The 20,912-nt window shown below is 33.6% G+C and overlaps 1 protein-coding gene and 2 non-coding genes across 5 annotated transcripts; 2 read left to right on the top strand and 1 right to left on the bottom strand.

The window, feature by feature from the left end:
• Positions 1–5,539: 5,539 nt before the first annotated feature.
• On the bottom strand, positions 5,540–19,341 carry LOC131660853 (kinesin-like protein KIN-4A). 3 transcript variants are annotated; one of them, XM_058930201.1, is made up of 26 exons: positions 18,935–19,341; positions 17,373–17,519; positions 17,137–17,286; positions 16,735–16,988; positions 15,982–16,163; positions 15,773–15,897; positions 15,344–15,380; positions 14,917–15,008; positions 14,703–14,810; positions 14,357–14,470; positions 14,125–14,212; positions 11,821–11,930; positions 11,434–11,532; positions 11,243–11,356; positions 11,004–11,120; positions 10,836–10,916; positions 10,505–10,576; positions 8,815–8,908; positions 8,610–8,641; positions 8,436–8,533; positions 8,255–8,353; positions 7,890–8,111; positions 7,420–7,582; positions 6,697–6,855; positions 6,299–6,620; positions 5,540–6,040 (listed from the first exon to the last, which is right to left on the bottom strand). In XM_058930201.1, exons 1-25 carry the CDS (start codon positions 19,049–19,051, stop codon positions 6,408–6,410), a joined length of 3,087 nt encoding a protein of 1,028 aa, XP_058786184.1. In that variant the 5' UTR covers positions 19,052–19,341; the 3' UTR covers positions 5,540–6,040; positions 6,299–6,407. The 3 variants fall into 3 exon arrangements, with proteins under 3 accessions (XP_058786184.1, XP_058786185.1, XP_058786186.1); XM_058930202.1 differs by having other exon boundaries at positions 6,305–6,620; XM_058930203.1 differs by having other exon boundaries at positions 6,697–6,852; positions 18,935–19,340.
• On the top strand, positions 9,617–9,688 carry TRNAH-GUG (transfer RNA histidin (anticodon GUG)). Its single transcript has one exon. It is a non-coding gene; the product is annotated as a tRNA-His (tRNA).
• Positions 10,138–10,209, top strand: TRNAH-GUG (transfer RNA histidin (anticodon GUG)). The gene has a single exon. It is a non-coding gene; the product is annotated as a tRNA-His (tRNA).
• Positions 19,342–20,912: the final 1,571 nt, after the last annotated feature.

Below are 20,912 nucleotides of genomic sequence, written 5' to 3'. Positions count from 1 at the left end.
AATGATTAACATACTCTTCACATCCATTTGGAAAATTTTAAGAAAATATAATACACAAAAAAGCTAGAACGAAGCCTTTACAAATTCAAATTGGTAGGAAGCTATGCAAGAGAAATTACATGCATTAGAAAAAAGCCACACATGGGACCTTGTTGAACCTCTTTCTGATAAGCCTCTTAAGGATGAAAGTATGTATATAAAATAAATAGTCTTTCTTATGGATCTATTGAGTGATACAAACCCCGTCTAGTGGAGAAAAGGTTCACTCATGAGTATGGTAGTGATATGAAGAAACATTTTCTCCTGTTGCACGAATCACCTCTGTTTGAACTCTTCTTGCCATTACATCCACTCGAAAAGGGATGCTTACACAAATGGATGTCAAAATAATCTTTCTCAATGGCGAGTTAGAAGAAGAGGTTTATACCCGTCCTCCTCTAGAATATACATGTCAGGAAAATAAAGTTTGTCATCTTTGTAAGGCTCGAAATGATCTTAAGCAATCACCTCAAGCTTGATTTTCTAAATTGTATTGTACTATCACTTAGTTGGATTTCTCTTCCAGTTCTCGTGACTTTTATATTTTTACTCGTAAAATAAATAAGGGCACGGTTGTGCTACGTCTTCATGTTGATGACAAGATTATCACCAGCGATGACTTTGTTGGAATAGAAGAGCTCAAGAAATTATTTTGTGAGCACTTTGAGATGAAGGATCTTAGTCCATTACGTTACTTTCTAGGACTTGAGGTTTTATCTTCTAGTGATAGCTTATTTATCTCACAAGCTAAGTATGCTTCTCATATTTTTTTCTCGAGTAGGTACCACTGATTGTAAAATTGAAAAATACTTATCTAGAATCCAATGTTAGATTTACTCCTCAAGATGGTACTTTGCTCGATGATTCCATTCTTTATCGGAAGCTCGTAGGTAGCTGATTTACTTCATAATTACTAGACCATATATATCATATGTTGTTCTTTTGGTTAGTCAATTCATGGCCTCTCCACGTACCACTCATTATGTTGTTGTCCTCTCCATGTACCACATACCAAATATATCTCCTCTGTGGTGAACTTCATCTTATCTCCATTGATACTCTTGACCAACCTACTGATTTCTTCACAAAACTTCATTCTCCTGGTCGCTTCTGCACTTTAGTTTTCCAAACTCAAGTTGTTTACAGCTCAACCCACATGAGTTTGAGGGGATGTTATGTTGTGTTATGATTCTCTCATTATTGTAATTATGTTATGTTTAATTAGTCTTTGTGTAATAATTTTATTTGTTTCTTTGTCTGTGATCCTATATTATAAAGGGTAATGCTAACATGTGCCCTTAGGGCACATGTTACGAGCTAAGAGCTAAATGTGGAAAAAAATTCTTAGAAATTGTGTATTGTTTTCATTAAAAGTTAATACTTATTGCGTTTATTACGTTTTCCAATACAAATTTTCTATATTTAGGTTTCTTAACATGTGTCATTGGGGCACATGTTAGCTTTATCGTATTATAAACAAGAGCTTTTAATTGTACTTGAAACAAACAATAAATAAATATTATTTATATTATAATAAGAGCTTTTGATTGTATTTGAAACAAACAATGAATACATATTATTAGGGGTGGCAAAACGGGTCGCCCGCCCTGCCTTAAGCCGCCAAAAAGCGAGCGGGGCGGACAAGTCCACCAAGTAAAATGGGCATAAAAATCATGCCCTCCCAGCCAAGGTGGCGGTCTGACTTTTTTCTCTTTTATTTTATAGTCTTTTTTACCTTTCAATTAAATTTTTCACTTATTTTTTAGAACAATTTTTAAGTATCTTTTAAAATAATTTTACCTAAAAAAATATTGAACATATTTACAAATAAATGTATAAAATAAAATCATCAAGAATTTGAATTACTAGAATGAACTAAAAAAGGGCGGGCTTAAGGTGAGATGAGCTTAAAGAATAGGTAAAGTGGGCTTTAGCGGGTGACGGGCTTTGACGAGGCGAGCTTAGGTGGGTGGCGAGTTTTGACGGGGTGGACTTTGGTGGGAGGTGTAGCACCCGAGGCAGAAGAAGGCGAGGGGTGGTTGCACCGCATGTAACACCTGTGGCCGAAGAGGGCGATGGTGGTTGCCACATTGGAATGAGAGGGATCCTGAGGCCGTGCAGGTATGGGACTGCATGGTTGAAGGAAAGCTTATAAGGATTTATGGGTATTACCTATACGAACAAGATGCATCTTCTTTTCGGCAGCCCGTTTCATAAGAACTCTACACTTAAGTGTGCTTGACTTGGAGCAATTCTGGGATGGTGACCTTCTGGAAAGTTTCCCGAAAAGCGTGTGAGTGAGGTCAAAGCATGCTGAAAAGACCCGTATTGGTTTATGGGGTCAGTCGATCTCCCAAAAGCAGTCTGGGGCGTACCCAAAATCCCAATCCTTGCGTGAATTTAATTGATCAAAAATTCCAATCCTTGAGAAAAAATATTGAAGAGAGAAAAGAAAAATGATAATTTAAAATGTGAAATATTGAAAGACATGTGTTGCATTTTGGTTTGTTTAGAAGTTGAATAAAATGGTTAGATTATGAAAAGACAATTAAGTCTTTTTTGCTTTGTAAATTATTGAAACAGAAAGGGTAATTTGGATAGAATGGTCAACTTCTTTTTTAATAGGTTGACAGTAGATAGTAGAAATAAATAGTAGAAGTTTTTTTTAGACTTAAAACCCTTTCTTGGGTAGATTTAACCTCAGACTCTCTCTTTCTCATTTCCTCTTTGCTTTTCTATAAAAAATTTCAATCATTTCTCATATATTTTTTTTCATTCTATTTGTTCTATCTATGCGATCTAATTTTTCAATGCTAAGACTGTAAGACATCTAAAATTATTCTTTGACATAATTTACAAAAAAAAAAAAAATATTATAAGTGGATCGATTTAAGTGTTTATTTTAGTTTTTGGTTTTTTAAGATGGTTTTTAATTAAAACTAGCAAAATATTCGTGGGTCTGGACGGATAAATTTATTTAATATAAAATAAAATTTATTTATATATACATATTAATATGAAGTTAATTATTTATTTCTAAAATAAATAATAATAATAATATAAATTCAATTCTATTAAATAATTATACAAAAAAAAAGAGCTCCAGAAATGGAGAAAGGAAAAAAAAATTGACATTTAAAAATGAAAATTCATATAAAGATAATTATTAATTAAAATATAATACATATTTTTGTTGATATTTTTGTTGATAGTGGCTCGTGAGAAAAAGAGAAAATTTTGACATTTAAAAATAAGAACTATGTGTCAAAAATAAAGATAATTGTTAATTAAAATAAAATAGGTATTTTGCTGATAGTGGCCCGTGAGAAAAACAAAAATTTTGACTTTTTAAAATAAATATTTGTGTCTCAAATAAATACAATTATTAATTAAAATAAACTAAGTATTTTGTTGATAGTCGCCCACGAGAAAAAGAGAAATTTTGACATTTGAAAATAAAAAATTTGTGTCTAAAATAAAGACAGTTATTAATTAAAATAAAATTGATATTTTGCTTATTGTGACATGTGAGAAAAAGAGAAATTTTAATATTTAAGAATTTTGTGTCTCAAATAAAGACAACTGTTAATTAAAATAAAATAAATATTTTGTTGATAGTAATCTGTGAGAAAAAAATAAAATTTTGATATTTGAAAATAAGAATTTCGTATGTTAAATAATAAAAATAAAATAAATATTTTTCTGATGGATGAAAAATTAGTTGTGTGTATGACTATTGAGTATTATTCATTTTTAAAAAAATTAACTCTTAATTTTATTAAAATTTAAAAATAAGTTAATTAATATATTTCATAATAATTAATAAATAGAATTGATTAAATTTGTCTTAAAAATAAAAACTAAATGACTACATTGTATACAATAAGATAGATTGTATATTCGAGTAAGAGTGAATTTGAAGGAATGGTGAGAAGAAAAACAAAATTTTGAATACGTTTTGTCACGTGTCAGAATGAGATTGAATAAGAAGTTATAATATTTTGGCCATTTGACATTTAGTATTTGTTTCACTTTGTTGTGTTCTAAAATGAATGATCTATTTTAATTTTCAATATATTTTTTACAGTTTTACCCTCTAATTAATAAAAGTTTCATCATTTCTAATACATAATAAGGGTAGTATAGTAAAAATATTATTATCTCTCTTAGTTTTAATTACTTTTTTTAATCTGTGTGAAATGGTGGGCTGAGTCACTCATTTTGTGAAGGAGGGAGTATTATATTACTCTCAAAGAGGTCTCTCCCAGAGTTCTTTTTATAAGATACCAGTAATATAACCGAAACAATATTAAAGATATGGTAAATTCTTATCTACCCAACTCAAAAAGTTGAATAAGATTACCTGTAAAATATCTTAAAAACAACAATTAATTGTAATATTTAATAAATAATTAATTGTGTTAAAATTAGATATTAGTTGAATGTATATTACCCAACTTTTTGTGATGGGTAAAAAAGTTGTCCACTAAAGATTCACTTTCTCTTGCATGACACAATACCAAAGACAAAGCTTAGACAAACTTCTCCGGAGTTTCCTAAAACTACTGACACAATTACAATGACAAACTTCTCGCATGGAGCTTTATGAGATAACAGTATCTCACCTAGCTTATATGAATAAAAGACAAAGACAACACTAATAAACACTTCCTCGTTTCACTTTCCCGTCTTTTTTGTCCTGATTATATGATTCAAGTTGAGAATATGAAGAGGTGAGGAGTAAAAGATGAGTGCTGGAATTAAGGAGTTACTTTTGCAAATTTTAAGTTCAGTCCAAATTATAATTGCAAAATTCAATCCAAACATAGCCAAGCCTATTCTCATTCAGCATACTTGACTTCATTATTTTAATATAGAAGTTGAGGCCGTAAAGAGGACAGTAGAGGAAGCTGCTTCGTTATTCAGCACGTACTGCTTTGAGCTCTAAGTTCTTATAATCTCTATCGTTGCTTAAGGCAATATGCTGTAATGAAATTCACTAGATAAGAGAAAGAAAACCCAGTTAACATTTGCAATTAGCTATTAAGTAGAGGCCATTACATTATCTTATTTTACATTGTTGGATCCGATCTTGACGGAACAAGATTCAATCACTTTCTTGATTGATTCACGATTCTCTTTCCTCACTCTTCACTCGAGTGATTCAACCACTCTTTGGTTGCAAAACGATTTGAAAAAAAAAAAATTTGAAAGAGAAAATGAGAAGAAAAGAGAAATTAAGAGAAAGGGGAAGAAGAAGGATTAGCAAATCTAGAGTTTCTCTCTGCTTTTAATTCTCAACTATAAATTTCTCTATTCCACTTTTCCAAGTGTAGGGTATCTCCCTATTTATAATGAGACTACCTACTCATCATACAATCTTTAACTAACAAACAGACTTACAGACTTTATTCGACTCACTGTCGAATACATACTTTTGTCAACTATACTCAGCTTCGACTCTGTCAAATCTACAATCATGCTTAACACGAAAAATTACTTATTTAACAAACTGTACGGTAGAGCATCTTTCAATATTCAATATAATAATGACTAATGTTACACCAAAAAACTAGAATAGCTTATGTGTTTTTTACAACAGGAAGCTCTAGATGAAAAAACCTACAGAAGAATTTCCTCCTGGTATGTGACATTCTATAGGGTAAAATCTATCAATAAAAATCAATTGGCTTAAACACAATAGGACCTTCAAAACACACAAGAAAGAATAAAAGATGTTAAATACATATTCCCAGGATTTGACAAAAGAATCTTCCCTTGGTTTCTTCTAGTGTTGGTATGAACAGACTATTTTCCAAGATATTGTCTGGCAGAGTCTATGACTTCGTCTTCGTTATATCTTTTGTTATTTATTATTTGGGTAGATGTACGTTACTGCACACTTCCTAGATATACAGTAATTATGACCAAAGTTTCCGAGATCTGGACAGCATTATTCAAGATGTCATCATACACTTCTTCAGCAACTACTTATAATACACTGTTGCAAGAAATGAGGAATTTCAGATCAGTGTATCTATATTTACTAGTATTAAGAAAAAAGAAGAGTTTTGGCAGTTATTATATGGTCATACATAATTAATAATTAGCATGTAACTGTATAAAAATGAAAAAGACACAGGCTTTATATATATTCCTTCAAAAGAAGGATATAATTTTGTAAGATTATGTGAATGGCAGTCTGGCACAATGATTTGCATGAAATTATTATTAAAATAAATTAACAAAGGGTTACTACCTGTACCTAGTGCTGTTATTTTCAATGCCATTTTGCCATGTGCCTAGGATAATTCTGGTGGGTCTAAAAATACAGAAACAGCAACTGGGCTGGTAACGAAAATAAAATATCACATGTGCGGCAAAGCCTGAGAGCGCGGTCTTGCTCTCATGATTGTTTCATCACTGTGTCGAATCCATTCTGAAAGCCTCCATGGTTTCTGCCACTTCCACTTGAATTGTAGTAGCCATTGATGATGGCTTCTTTTCCACCTCCATAACTTGCCAGAAGCTTGTCCTACAATTGCTAGTTTTTTCATTGACAGCTGCCCAATGGGTTTCATCTGCATTAACAGAAAATTCACATCCATCTCCTATAAAAGACATAGGCCAATTTCATATAAACGACTATTAACTTACCCTTCTACCCTGATCAACAAATGCTGCTGATTCCCTCGTCAAGCCATTAGCAACCCCTGGCGTATATTTAAGTTGTCTTGGTATTGGCACAGACCTTGGAGATAAAGGTCCCTTCGTATCTTCAGTATACTGTTTCAATGAATTTGGAGAATTTCCCTGCTGATGCAAATGATGAAAGCTAACTATTATTACCAAAATAAGTCATGACCTTGTGACAATTATATAATATCCAGAAGTAAAATAATTCCAACCAAAAGTTAGCTACAACAGCAACCAAAAAATAATAATTGACGGAACCCTAATTAAATTCTAGAAGACGATCGTGGATCATGAGAAACTAAGGCTATTTATAAATGCTCAAGTTTTATAACATGTCGAATTGTCAATCGATGAATGATGATTTTCTTCCCAAAGTTTTCTAACATTTTCTCCTACTTAGATGCTCCAATTGAAAATTTTTACAAAAGGTTATGGGAATTAGAGAGACTGAGGGCTTGATAAGAAATTTGGGATACCAATGGTTCAGTTTTTTTAGCTCTCTCTAATCCACACCAATTTGTTATAGTGTATTTTCTTTTAATTATTAATTTTGATCTTTCTTCCATTAGATTAATCTAACATTTAATATTGAGAGATTGACGTTAAAGCATATTGAAAGGATCCAAATCCGTTCAAAGTATTCTTATTGACAAATTATGCTTAACAAAGTAGCAATAATCTTACAGAAACTGGGGTAGCCAATGTGGTTGTGCCAGCTTGCTCTCTCCCTTTTACATCCTTCTCAGCTTCCTTTCTCTTCATCTCACTTTGCCGCAAAAGACCGACGAGTTCTTTGATTTGATCTTTCATTTCTCTGATCTCCATGTCCTTCTCCCAGAGTTGGCACCTGTTTTCAAAAGTATAAGCTACTCAATAAAATTATACAAGAGTTTACGAACATGACTTTTAAATTTCCTATATCCCAATCTTTATCTTATGTGTTTTTTTAATGATTAGGAATTGAATTTGGTACCCTAGAGTTTACAACATTCATACACCCACGCACCAACAACTTGCACTAGACTCTAGTGGTAATCTTGCCTTATATTTGTGCTTTGTTTGTATTTAAAGTGCAAACTGTTCAGTTAACTTGTTTCTAGAGTACTGAAACTATGAAATACCAATAAAAGAGAGGTTTGGACTAAAAAGAGCACCTAGCATCTCCAACAGAATTAAACATATATTGAAGCAAATTCTTGGCTTCTCCCATTGAGCGCAACTGATTCCAACGTCCACGATTAGTGAATGCCCTCTCTCGTTCTTCTGCCTCGGAGAGTTGAGAAGCCATTGCTACAAGTGAATTAGAGGATATACTCAGCATGTTCTCAAGTGAAGCTATTCTAGCCATTCTTGCATTTGGTGACATGGAGGATGCCCTGAAAAGACAAGTTTTGAAAACAACCAAGACGGAAGATGTTATACTTTTTTATTGCACTCAATATTATTATAAAGATCCCAATTTTTTGAAAAGTGAAGGGGTAGGAGTTTAAGAATTACACAAGATTTCTAAGAAAAAAACCTGGCAAATCCGTTCTTTCCTCTTGGTGGGCTTAGACCCTTAGCAGCAAACTCACTTACATGCTTCAACATGGCTAGCTCCTCTGCAAGGGCAGCCCTCCTGTAGATTGCATCATAAAATTAATGACTACACCCCAGATCAGTCGCTAAAATAAGTAATTAGTGAAACATATATTACATACACTTGGCTCTGTTTCTCATATTCAAAACGAACTTCGTGTTCTTTCACCGTGACTTCTAGTTCATGGTCAAGCCACCGTTGTAAGGACTTCTCGTTACTCTAAAGATGAAAAAAGACTATTTAATATCACATGAATAGTAAAGAAAATCTAAGAAAGGAAAGGAAAATCTATTACCTGCCCATTTGTTCCATTTCCATTTGTCGCAACTGGAAAGTAATAGAATTAGGAGATTAAACAAAATAAAAGTGCAACAATAGCTTCATACTATTTACTAAAAGACAGTTCCTCTACAGTTGAAAATATAACTTAACATCTTCTGTCTTCAAATCCCAAGACTCAAAAGCTTCAATTTATTATTGCCACATAAAACAAATCATACCGAAAGTGTCTCGGCTGGAAGTTTTACGAGCTTCAAGCAACTCCTTTAACCTTTTGGTTGCCATTGCAGCTTCTTCAGTTTTCCTTTGAAGGACCTGGATGAAGATAACACATGGTTGTTTAGAATAGGCAGCTACTCAGAAGCATGCACCCTGCAAAATTGAAGTCGGTACTCGTATCTGGTACCACACTTGTACTCATGGGTACGTATCAACTACAAACCAAAATTATTTATAAACATTTGATAACTTATTTGGATACTCATGTATAATTTTAGGTTATGTATGTATGGATTTATATAATATGATGGAAAAAGTTTATGTTCCATTGTTTGGATAGATAAAAAGAGGACGAAACCAATATTGTTAGTTTGGACACCATCACTCAGGAACCCAGGTCCTCACAGTTGTATGTGAGTTTATAGTGGTTATTGTTGGTTCGTCTAAAATAAAATAAAATGAAGCAGAACATTATGAAATACATTTAATCTCATTTCATCACTTTCCTTCATTTTTGTACCTATGCTTTAGTTGGAATAACAATTTTGGTCCATTCCCACTACATAAATGGAAGGAAACATTTATTCCACTCCTTCCTACTCCATTCAATTTCGTTATATTCAGCTCGTTTTAAAATTCAAACATTTGTTATATAAATATCTTTTTTATGTCCTAATTCTCTAGTTTTCTTTTATTTCCTAGTTCTACTTTGATTAGTTATGAACGAAGTTTCCTGTTAGATGCTATACTTATTTATGATTTAGTTGTTTTTTATACACGATAAGTGGGCACCCAATCATGAAAGTGGCTGTAGTTTAGTGGTAAGAATTCCACGTTGTGGCCGTGGAGACCTGGGCTCGAATCCCAGCAGCCACATTTTTTTTCTACAACTGTAAAAGATAATATAAATGTTCAAGCTGGTGCCACTCCTGTTTTTTTTTTTTTTTTTGGTTTAGCCAAACTCGGGTAGTACCCGAAAGATTTGTCCTTAGTGGAAGCTCCTTTCCCACTAGAGCCCAAGTACTTGGTTCCTTACAAACTGATTTTGTAAAGTTAAAATTTGGTTTTTCTCATTCCTTTTTTTGGGTAACTTCAATAATTTCCTAATTGCATTGTACATTATTTCCATATTTTCTTCTATATAATCAACCTTTGTCATGTAAATATCTTTTTCATGTTCTAACTTTTTCATTTTTCTATGTTTCCTAATTCTATTTTGATTAGTGTTGTAATAAATTATGAAAGACATGTCCTTGTATATTTATATGTTATGCTTATTTGTGATTTATATGTTTTATACAACTTGAATGGAATCCTAACCACAAGTGGCTGTAGTTTAGTGGTAAGAATTCCACGTTGTGGCCGTGGAGACCTGGGCTCGAATCCCAGCAGCCACATTTTTTCAATGAACATCATCAGCAAAGCTAAAATAAAATGCTCTTATGGCTTACAAGATTAATTTTATAACAAAGTATTTTATTCTTTTTAGTTATTGGTCTAATGCCACACATACACAAATAAACACTAGCAAGGAGAAGGAAATGTGGTGACCCGGATTCAAACTCAGGATTCCACATAAAATGTCCTCAAAGCCAAACCACTAAAGCTGTAAAAATAAGGACATAATAATGAAGTATTCAAAACAAGTATTAAGTAAAACAAATCAGCATTGAACAATTTCAAAATACATACCATTTTCTGGCGCTGATTTAAAGCTTGCAGCTTGTGCTTTTCATATTCATTTTTTCTTCCCTCCTTCTTTAACTGTTTTTGCAAACATGTAATCAATGTGAGGTGATCGTGTAGCATTCAAACAGTAACATAAATGCAATTGAAGAATCACACCACCTAAAGAAGTAGTTGGAACACAAACTTAAAATGTAGCATGAATGATTGTTTATTATTTTATGAAGAAACGTGCAACTAAAAGCAAATAAGTTATTTCACTTTAGACAAAACACTAGTTTACGAACATTCAGGATCTTAAGATGTAATTGAGAAGTAGCAAGGAAGCTTGACATACTTGCAACAGTTCTTTCTCTCTAGAAGCCTTCCACTGTCGAAACTGTTCTGCTTCTTGTTTTATTTTTTGTTGCAACTGAACCTGCAATTTTGAGGTCAAGTGTCATAACCAAGAGTATATTAAGTGACTGTAACCATGGAATGGATTTGTTAAAATACAACCGTCAACCTTTTGGGCCTTTATAGACTGTATTTCATCTTGCAACCTCTTTGCTGCTTCATCACTTTTTTGCTTTTGCTTCATAAGCTGGACTTGATTCTCTTGCTTCTTCTTCAGATCCAAAATCTAACATGCAGAGTTTTGAATAAGGTTTTGTAATTTAGAATATATTCAAAAACAAATTTTACAAAGGGAAAAGAAATATTATTTTATAAATAAATAAATAAAAGGCAAATTGGACTACCCACTTGTGCTTCAAGTGTTTTCAATTTTTGGGAATGTGTGTCCTCTAATTTCTGTGTTTGTCCATCAGAGTTGGCAGCAAGATTTTCAACTTCAGCCAAAAGACAGTCTCTTTCTCGCTGCATTCATAAATTAGACACAGATGAATATTAGTTTTCTGTGAGGGTCAAACTAACTTAACATAACTTAGTTTTACCTGCACTGTTCTCTTCTCATCCTCAAGTTCCATTATCTTCCTTCCAAAACGTTGCTTGAGTATTTCTGCATCAGATACTCCAAACAACTTCATCTCAAACTGTACATACATCAATCAATCAGAATATGTATGTTAACAAAATAATAAAATATGAGACAGGAGAAAATACAGAAGACTAATGTGCTTTTCACTAGTGCATAATGTGGATATATGTCATATTATACACATGTGCTTTTCACTAGTGCATAATGTGGATATATGTCATATTATACACATGCTCTGCAGCAACCTGCTCCAAGCATTCATTATACTCATGCATTTTAAAGTGCTTTTTACTAGTCCATAATATGGGATATGTGTCTAATTATACATATGCGCCACAATAACCTCTTTCTGCTCCAAGCGTTTATTCAACTCATGCAACTCTCTATCCATACTATTTTGCAGAAGTTTGTGCTCCCATTCTTTTTCTACTTCTTCAATTTCTCTTGAATCACCTGCTACAAAGCAATTTGTACCATGAGCCGTGCAGTTTTAATAACACTAGATCAAGTAGAAGCGGAGAAAGAGATGGACAAATGTAATGCCCGGAATGTTTTCGGGATTATCGACTGACCCCACAAACTGTGGAGTTCTTATAGAACGGGCTATCGAAAAGAAGATACATCTTATTGCACAGACTCAGGATCCCTCTCATTCCGATGTGGCGACCAGCCCTCTTCGACCTCTGGTTTTACATGCGGTGCAACCACCCCTCGCCTTCTTCGGCCTAGGGTGTTACATGCCACCAGCTTCCGCATGGTTTGTCCCCGAACCACATCGTACTGAGAGAGGTCTGACACCACTTAATGTAACACCCCAAAAAATTTTCCATATATAGTAAGTATTATGTCTTAAATAGTTATTTTAAAAATATATTATAATCCGTAGTTTCATTAAGACCTTTTTAAAACTATTTGAAATTAATCTAAAAGTAAAAGTTTTTTTTTACAAGCAAATACACACACATATTATATTACAATACACACCACTACTGATTATTTTACCCGTAGGCTTACATATTATACAAGTAGCATACATAGATAATTATTCTTATGTCACCTGCAAGACAAACACTTTAGTCTTACTTACATCACCTGCAAGACAAACACCTTAGTCAGATCTACCATAATTATATTCACATCCTTCAAAGTCGGCGCTATTAAAAGAAAAGCCTAGTAACGTAGACTACAAGTGTTATCCAAAATGGTTCCCAAACTTTCCACCACTAAGAGTCACCCATCAGCATACCACTAGTGTCCATTGGAGAGATCCCTGTTGACACCACTATCTCCTAAGTATTCAGAAGAATTCTCCTCTGATTCGACACGACCATTCCTTTCGAATCCATTCTCACCTGCACCCGCGTTATCGTACGGAGGAACGTGGGGAAAGACGGTTGAGAGGCCTAGGTCCTTTGTGTGTGGCATGGCAGAGGTGGAATTCTCCCCAACACTATCTAATGTGAGTGCTCGAATATCCAGTGGCAATACCAATTCTAAGGTGATGTGATGTGTAATGGAAGAAACGACTAGTCCTCGTATCCCATCTATAGTCCTTACATGTCCCGTAAACTTTAACATTTGGGCGTTTGTGTCTATTTCCCAAACGGCGTCTCTCAGTTCCTCCAAACACTCAATCCTCCGAGTTACCGAATGATCCAGTGGTTCCCTTACATTATAGATGATGATGAGGAACCACGGGATCATTCGGGAACTCGGAGGATTGAGTGTTTGGAGGAACTGGGAGACGCCGTTTGGGAAAATAGACAGAAACGCCCAAATGTTAAAGTTTACGGGACATGTAAGGACTACCGAAGGGATACAAGGACTAGCCGTTTCTTCCATTACACATCACACCACCTTAGAAATGGTATTGCCACCGGAAAGGATGATTCGAGCACTCACATTAGATAGTGTTGGGGAGAATTCCACCTCTGCCAGACACAGAGGACCTATGCCTCGCAACCGTCCTTCTCCACGTGTTAAGAGTTCATGGTCCACATGTTCCTCCGAAGGATAACGCGAGTGTAAGTGAGAATGCATTCGAAAGGAATGGTCGTGTTGAATCAGAGGAGAATGTTTCTGAATACTTAGTAGAATGTGGTGTCAATGGGATCCCAATTGGACAATAGTGGTATGCTGACTTTTCTTTTAATAGTACTGACTTTGAAGGATGTGATAGATCTGACTAAGGAGTTTGTCTTGCAGATGATGTAAGAATAATTATCTATGAATGGTACTTGTGTAATATGTAAGCCTACGGGCAAAATAATCAGTACTAGTGTGTATTGTAATATAATGTATAATATATGTGTGTTCCTTGTAAAAAAAACTCTAACTTTTAGATTAATTTTAAATAGTTTTAAAAAGGTCTTAATGAAACTACGGATTATAATATATTTTTAAAATAACTATTTAAGACATAACACTATATAAAGAAAATTTTGGGGTGTTACAACAAAGGACTGACTCAAGCACGTATATGTGTAAAACTGACTCAAGCACGGATTAAATTCAAATAGTTTTAAAAAGGTCTTAATGAAACTACGGATTATAATATATTTTTAAAATAACTATTTAAGACATAACACAATATAAAGAAAATTTTGGGTGTTACAAGTTACAACAAAGGACCAAAGACAAGACTTGCCTGCTGTTTCATTCATTGGATAATCAGTCGCCGTTATAGGTAAGGTCCTCTTAAGCCCATCCGTCTTCACAATACATGTGCCACCATCCTGAAAAACAGTTTTTAAGATTGCATGCATAAATTATCCAGCCAATATCCTCAATTCATTTGAAGGATGCAACTAAAATGATGGGATGAAAGGACATAAATACTTGAGTCAAAGAAAAATAATAGCAAAAAGTAAGAAGCATACATAACCATCCTTTTCACTTTGTTCTAAGACAGAACATCTACTACGGTGTTCATGAAGTTCACGGCAAAGATCTTCATTAGCAGCTTCAAGCCAAACAATCCTTTCCTTAAGACCCTATATGATGAGTTACAAGATGATTACATATTTACTATATGAATGCAAACCATTCAATTGCATGAAATTAGTCTAAATCATATTAAATTTGAATTTTATATCAAAATAGTGGCAAAAGCGCAATTAAAGCCAGGATACTTTTCTTCAAATAATAAACCCAGTTATGAAGAATTGAAGATTGATTGGTATCCCATCCTACACTATAAGATTTATAGTAATGGAAGCCAAATACCTGAACTTCCCCAGATGAGCCACCGGCACGAGCACAAAGTTCTGCCTGCAAATACTCCAGTTTTTGTCTCATTTTTAGCATCTCACTGGACATGGGATCTCTGTTGACCTAGAAAAGAAATAAAGAAAAAGGTGAGCCTTAATGGCTATCACAGTAAAAATATTTCGGTTTGGTCAAATGAAAAATTGGGAACAAAAAATTATGCAATACTCACAACAGGCTTATTTTGGATATTGCGTGCACGATTTGCATACTTCAAAGTGTTTAGGGTTTCCTCAGCATTAATGTCAGCAGGACTTATGCAGGCTGAAATAGAAATATTGTTTAATAACAACTAGTCTTAAGAAGCAACATAAAAGGCTTGGAAGTAAAGTAGAAAGACATGATAGAGCATTCAAATTCTTTGCATCAACCATTTAGTTGGAAAAAGTTCAAACCTTATGAAAAATTTATTTATTCCGTAGTAGGGAAAAGGTCCAAGAATGTAAGTACAGAATACAGTTTATGCATTTCAGCATGTGTTAAAAAGATCAGATTATTAACTTTGGTTCCAAGATGAAGATTAGAAAGGTTAGCTTGAAGTTAAGGCCATTTATGGGACGAAAAGATAAAAGTTGATATATGTAAGAGAAACAACTGACCTATCATGACAGTTCTGCTGTTACCCCCAAGTGAATCCTGCAAAATTATTTCACTTTTTTAATCTATAAAAGCAAGTAAGCAAAAAAGATCAAAGGAAGAAAATTTGAAAATGAAAAAAGTTATTCCATACAAATGCTTCCTGTTTTATATCATCTTTTTTTATAAGTAATATAATTATTTATTTTCTTTTAGAAAATTGTAACATTCAAGTTGTGAATAAACCAGATTCAATATAGGTGAATATAAATGCATTCGTAGCATAATACATTTTTAAAATATCCGAGCTTCCGACTTACTAATCTGTAGATGAATTAGGAAAAACAGGGGATAGAGTGCACACTAATTCTTCTATCTATAAAATATTTTCAATATCATAATAATGAAAAGTATATGCTGCAAAAAGAAAGTTAAATATAAAGATATCAAACCTGTAAAAGCCTAGTAAGTTTACTGTCCCTATATGGAACATGAACACCTTCCTTTCGCTTCTTTTCATCACCAAGTGCACTAATAACATTACCAAGTGCTAGAAGTCCTCTGTTAATATGAACGCCTGATTTAAAGATTAAACAGCTAATGAATATATAATGTCAAAAACACAATTAAAAGAGATATTTGAAAAATGTCAAAAACTAACCTTCCTTAAAACGCATACCATCAGACCCTGTTCTTTTAGCACGTTCTGATCCAGCAAGATCTACCAAGTGCAACTTAGCACAAAGATACTCGTCATTCATATTATCATTTAAGCAGTTGTCATTAGGATTCTTGGGCTTGCACATTTGCTCTAATGTGATGGTGAAGATTGCATGAGATCGACTAGTTCGACACATTGAAAATGTAATAAGAAATAGAAGAGAACTCCAGCATAATAAATATTAAATAGCAACAACAGTTTGAGGCATAACTTTTTAATCATGTATTGGAACAACAACAACCAAATACTCTTCCCGCTAAGTGGGGGTCAATGGCATAGATCAAACATCATAATAGTTATGAATCATGTCTAATGACAAACTATTCAAATTGTGTCAAATCATGAACTGGGACTGACAAGTAAACTAAACAGGTGCGTGATTCATTAAAAAATCAATAAAATGTGTGACAAAATTGCAAGTACTCATGCGGTGACAAAATACGTGACTAATTTAAAAGGAAAATCCCCAAATTTAATCTCATTGTTAGATGCTTGAAATGGAAGCAGACTTTTAAAACAAAGAGATAACAAAGGTGGACAATATTTGATGTTTCCGGTTATTTGTTGATTTATCATTTCTTGTGGCCATATGTACCTAAAAGTAGTCCAAGAGTCTTAAAAACAGAAAATTATTTCATGAATAAAAATTTAATTTGAGCAGTTCAAAGTAGAGCAGAAAAATGCTTTATCAACCTGGATTGATTGTTCATATTTGTGCTACCAGTTGCTCTACTCAGGGATCCTTGTTCCAGGCAAGCAGCCATTTCTTTTAATGTGGTGACACTAACTTCGGTAGATCCTGCAAGGGTTATAACACCACTTGATGTCTCACGAATTTGTATTGGCGGCTTCCCAGGAGATGTCATTTTTCCTGCATGTCCATTTGTAGTTTCTGGTTTGCCCATGGAGGAGGGATCCAGTAAATCTCTTACTTCTTCTTTAAGAATCTTTTCACAATTAAATGTTGTAGTCAGATACATAATCTTCATAATTTTGCACGTATGAAGTATACAAAGTTCAAACATTAAAACACAAGTAAACAACAAAATTCAAAAATAATTCGGCAAGCAGTGAAAAAAAAAAACAACAACAGACCTCGATAAAGGAAACATGCAACTGAAATTCAATCTGGTCCTTGAAGGTCCCAATTTTGTTGAACAAAACATTCATAACTTGTGGTACTATTCCTATTTGGAAACCTTCTTTAAAGCCAGTTCCCATGGTGTACGTTTTCCCAGAACCTGTCTGCAATGAAATGGAAGTGTCAAATAGTGTTGCAACTTACAAGTGTTGTAGCATGTAACTTATGTTTCCTTTAGTAGTAACTATACCTGACCATATGCCAGGACAGTAGCATTATATCCTTGGAACAAACCATCAACAAGTGGAGCAACACAATCATCAAACATGTTACACGAGGGAGAACCAGTGCTTCCGTAGACATGATCAAATGTAAATGAGTGAGCACCAATTTGTACCTGTATTACGTTGACAAATCAATTAGCATAAAGTTATCAAGCCAAATGTTTAGGCTACTTAAAGGATATTAAAGTGTCATTTCAAAAGCAGACACAGATATATCCCAATGACTTAATAAACAATTGGCTTCCAAGAAAAAATGCAAGCAATTTACATTAAAAAAACTAATATTACAAAATCAACTCTCTTTGAAAATAAGATAACAGAAATAGATTTCAATTGAAGATGAAAGGCATATAAGGAAATATTCAGGAAAAAAGATCAGCGGATAGTTTCTAAACATTTGCATCATTGAAATTTTTGACATTAGAAACCGAAAAACATCAAAAGTAAAATGAAAATGTAGGAAACAATTGAACAAAATTCCAAAACTAAAGAGCTACTGTCATATACTAAGTGTGATGAGAGGTGGGTAATTTTGCTGAAGCACTAAAGTGTAGTTTTTGTTAAGATCATCGTCGCACTGATTGATGAGATTGTCAATCCAAACATGCACTTAAGCTCCTAATAATGCTCAGTTAGTAGTGCATATCCACTTTTGGAGAGGTAATTTGATTTCAGAGGTGTAAAAGTAATTTTGGCATGTTTGATATTCTTGAGTATAATTGACCAAGGTTTTAAAAAACTGTCTGTTACCACAAAAACGGTCGCGAGAAAACGGTATCAGAAGGTGCCAATACCGATACTCACTGTTTTTAATTGTGGTCAATTCACACCACGACAACGGTAATCATTGTGACACGGCCAGTATCAACCGATACCGATACTTTATCTTCATAGATAATTCTAAACTTCAAATTTGTTGTTCAATTAGTAGTGTGTAGTGTGTGTAACTTGAAGATTTTGCCTCTACAATTGATTTTGTTCTAGCATTTGATGTTCAAGTGTTCAACTCATTTTTAAGTTGCGTATGGAATCAATTTTATATTAACCAGTTAATCTAAAATCAATTTTCTTCCCAGCAAAACCAAACACAAATCCTAAAATCCAATTATTTGTGAATATTTAATTTGAAATAAATATATAAAAATTCTAAAAGCCAAAAGCGAAATTACAAAACTAGGTAAAAAAAACCTTCCTCTTCTCCCAATCTAACCAAAATCCCGTTTTATTTCCCCAAAATAAAATTTCAGAAACGTACACTGATATCCAACCCCGAAATAGAATGAAGTCAAATATATCCCAAAAAAGTAAGTATCAGATCATAAAAGCAATTCCAATCAATCTAGATTTAGAACACGCGTGTTTAGTTACGTAAGCAATTTCCGGTTTTCGATCTAGATCTCTTCCACATAAGACTAAAAATCCAAAAGAGGAAATAGCTAGCTAGAGCATTGTACAGAGTCAACGACAATGCGTTTCGTTTTTCACATTCAATTAGCAAACGACATTGTTGAGGTGAGAGTGAGTGCACCTGAGGCTTCCCGGAGACGACGGTGACACAGTCTTTGCATCCTTGAAGCTTCTCGTCGGCGATTAACGGCCGTACATGAACCGCAACTTTTACGCAACAGTTTTCCCCTGCTTCCATGGGGAAGAAACTGGAGAGAGTGAATCGGAGAAAACTATGAGAAAAGATCAATTGATTGAGCTGAAGTAGAGAGAGTTTTCGATGATGCTAGAGAGAGAAAGTAGTGTAGTTGGAGATGAAGAGAGAGAGAGAGTGAGAATAGGGGTAGTTGTGGAAAGAAAAGAGAGAGACTCATAAGAGAGCATGACCAGTAACTGTAAGGACAACAACCACTATCATTTTCCCTTCACCTTCACTGCATTATGGTCGCGTGCTTTCAACCTTTTCTTGCATTATTTTCTTTCCCAATTTACCCTCCTTCAACGGTCCTTTACATTGTACTCGAACAAAAGAAGATGCTGTTTGTGTTATACTGCATTTACTATTTTACCCACCCCAACTTTTGCTTAATGCTCGTGTCCTTTTTCATGCTACTTAATAAGTTGATTAGTACTAATACCTTTTGCTTTTTTGAAGTGGATGAATGTTTTTAATCTTTGTTTATCAAAAGGTTAAAAAGCTAAAATGATAAGTATTAGCCATGGATTCTCTTTTTGTTTATAAAATTATTGAATTGGGAAAATTTAACATTCAATTTTAATCTATCAAACTATGAAATTAGTGTAGATAACACTATAATGTATTAATCAAGATTAGGGCTGTTTTCGGTTCGGCTCGGTCCGGGTATTTGCTATCCCGATAGCCGGACCGAAATAGTATCGGGTAAATTCGGACCGGACCGAAACAGTGATGGATCAGTTTTTAGGACCGAAACCGGACTATTACTTCGGATATCCAACAAAAGTATCCAATAAGTATCCAATATAGTATCCAATTTTGGCATCGGATAAAAAAATTACCCATTCCCGGACCGAATAACATTTGGTCGGTCTAATGGACCGGTTCCACCGGTCCGGTTTCCGGTCCGGTTCTCGGATCCTATGGACCAAATACAGCCCTAATCAAGATAGGTAAAATTTGAGTTTGATCTACCGTTAATTTTTAATATCTATTATAGAATTTTTTATTTATTTAGAATGACCTTTAAAAATTGAAAATATCTCAATTCATTTCATAATACTCTTAAAGTATTTGATAAAATTTCATTTTTTGTTTTTTGAGGTGTATTTTTTGAAGCACTTTTTTATTTAATATTGAATTGTTTCATAGGTGCATCTACGGAACCGTTTAAACAACATTAAATAAAGGTTCCGTAGATGCATCAAGGGAACAAATCAATGTTAAATAAAAAAATGTTTTTTTCGGAAATGCACTTCAGAAGTAGGGGTATTTTTGGAAACGCACATGGTACGTGAGAAATCTTAAAGAGTAGGATGTAGAGGTGTTCGCAGGCAGGTTTGGTTCGGTTTTGAGAGAATCTGAGACCCATATCGATTAAAATTACATGGATTGGTTTGTATTGGATTTATAAATTTTGTTGATAAAACACAAACGAAACCGAACCGAGAAACAACAAGTTGGTTTGGATTGGATTGATCGCGTAGATAGAAAAATATAAAAATATTTGAAAAAAATAATTTATTTATGAAATTAATTTTTCATAATAATATAAATAATATAGTATCTTCAATGGTAAATATTAAACTAATAATTTTCCGTATTAGATTCAAAAATATTTAACATAAAAGGTTTTGAATATATAATTAGTTCTTGAATTAGTATGATAATGAATGTGTTTCATAGCACTATGTTCATTTACCACAATACACTAATAATTTTTTAATAACAAATTAAAATAACATAACTTTTAATTATGGTTGATTTGGGTTGGGTTTGCGGGTAGAAAATTGAAAATCCGATGCCTGAACTAATTGACATTGAATTTCATTGGTTTGGTTTGGTTCTTGCCCGAACTGAAAAA

The sequence above is a fragment of the Vicia villosa genome, linkage group LG3 (genome assembly GCF_029867415.1).
Source record: "Vicia villosa cultivar HV-30 ecotype Madison, WI linkage group LG3, Vvil1.0, whole genome shotgun sequence".
Classification (NCBI taxonomy): domain Eukaryota; kingdom Viridiplantae; phylum Streptophyta; class Magnoliopsida; order Fabales; family Fabaceae; genus Vicia; species Vicia villosa.
The sequence above is the reverse complement of the archived record's forward strand: the minus strand, read 5'-3'. Positions and strand labels throughout refer to the sequence as shown.

Excerpts from the sequence above, each read along its gene's own strand:
- LOC131660853 (XM_058930201.1), bottom strand. The coding sequence starts at position 19,051 with ATGGAAGCAGGGGAAAACTGTTGCGTAAAAGTTGCGGTTCATGTACGG. Across the intron at positions 15,381-15,772 it reads AACTTACTAGGCTTTTACAG|GATTCACTTGGGGGTAACAG; the intron begins GTTTGATATCTT and ends ATAATTTTGCAG. Across the intron at positions 10,577-10,835 it reads GAGAGAAAGAACTGTTGCAA|TTAAAGAAGGAGGGAAGAAA; the intron begins GTATGTCAAGCT and ends TTGCAAAAACAG.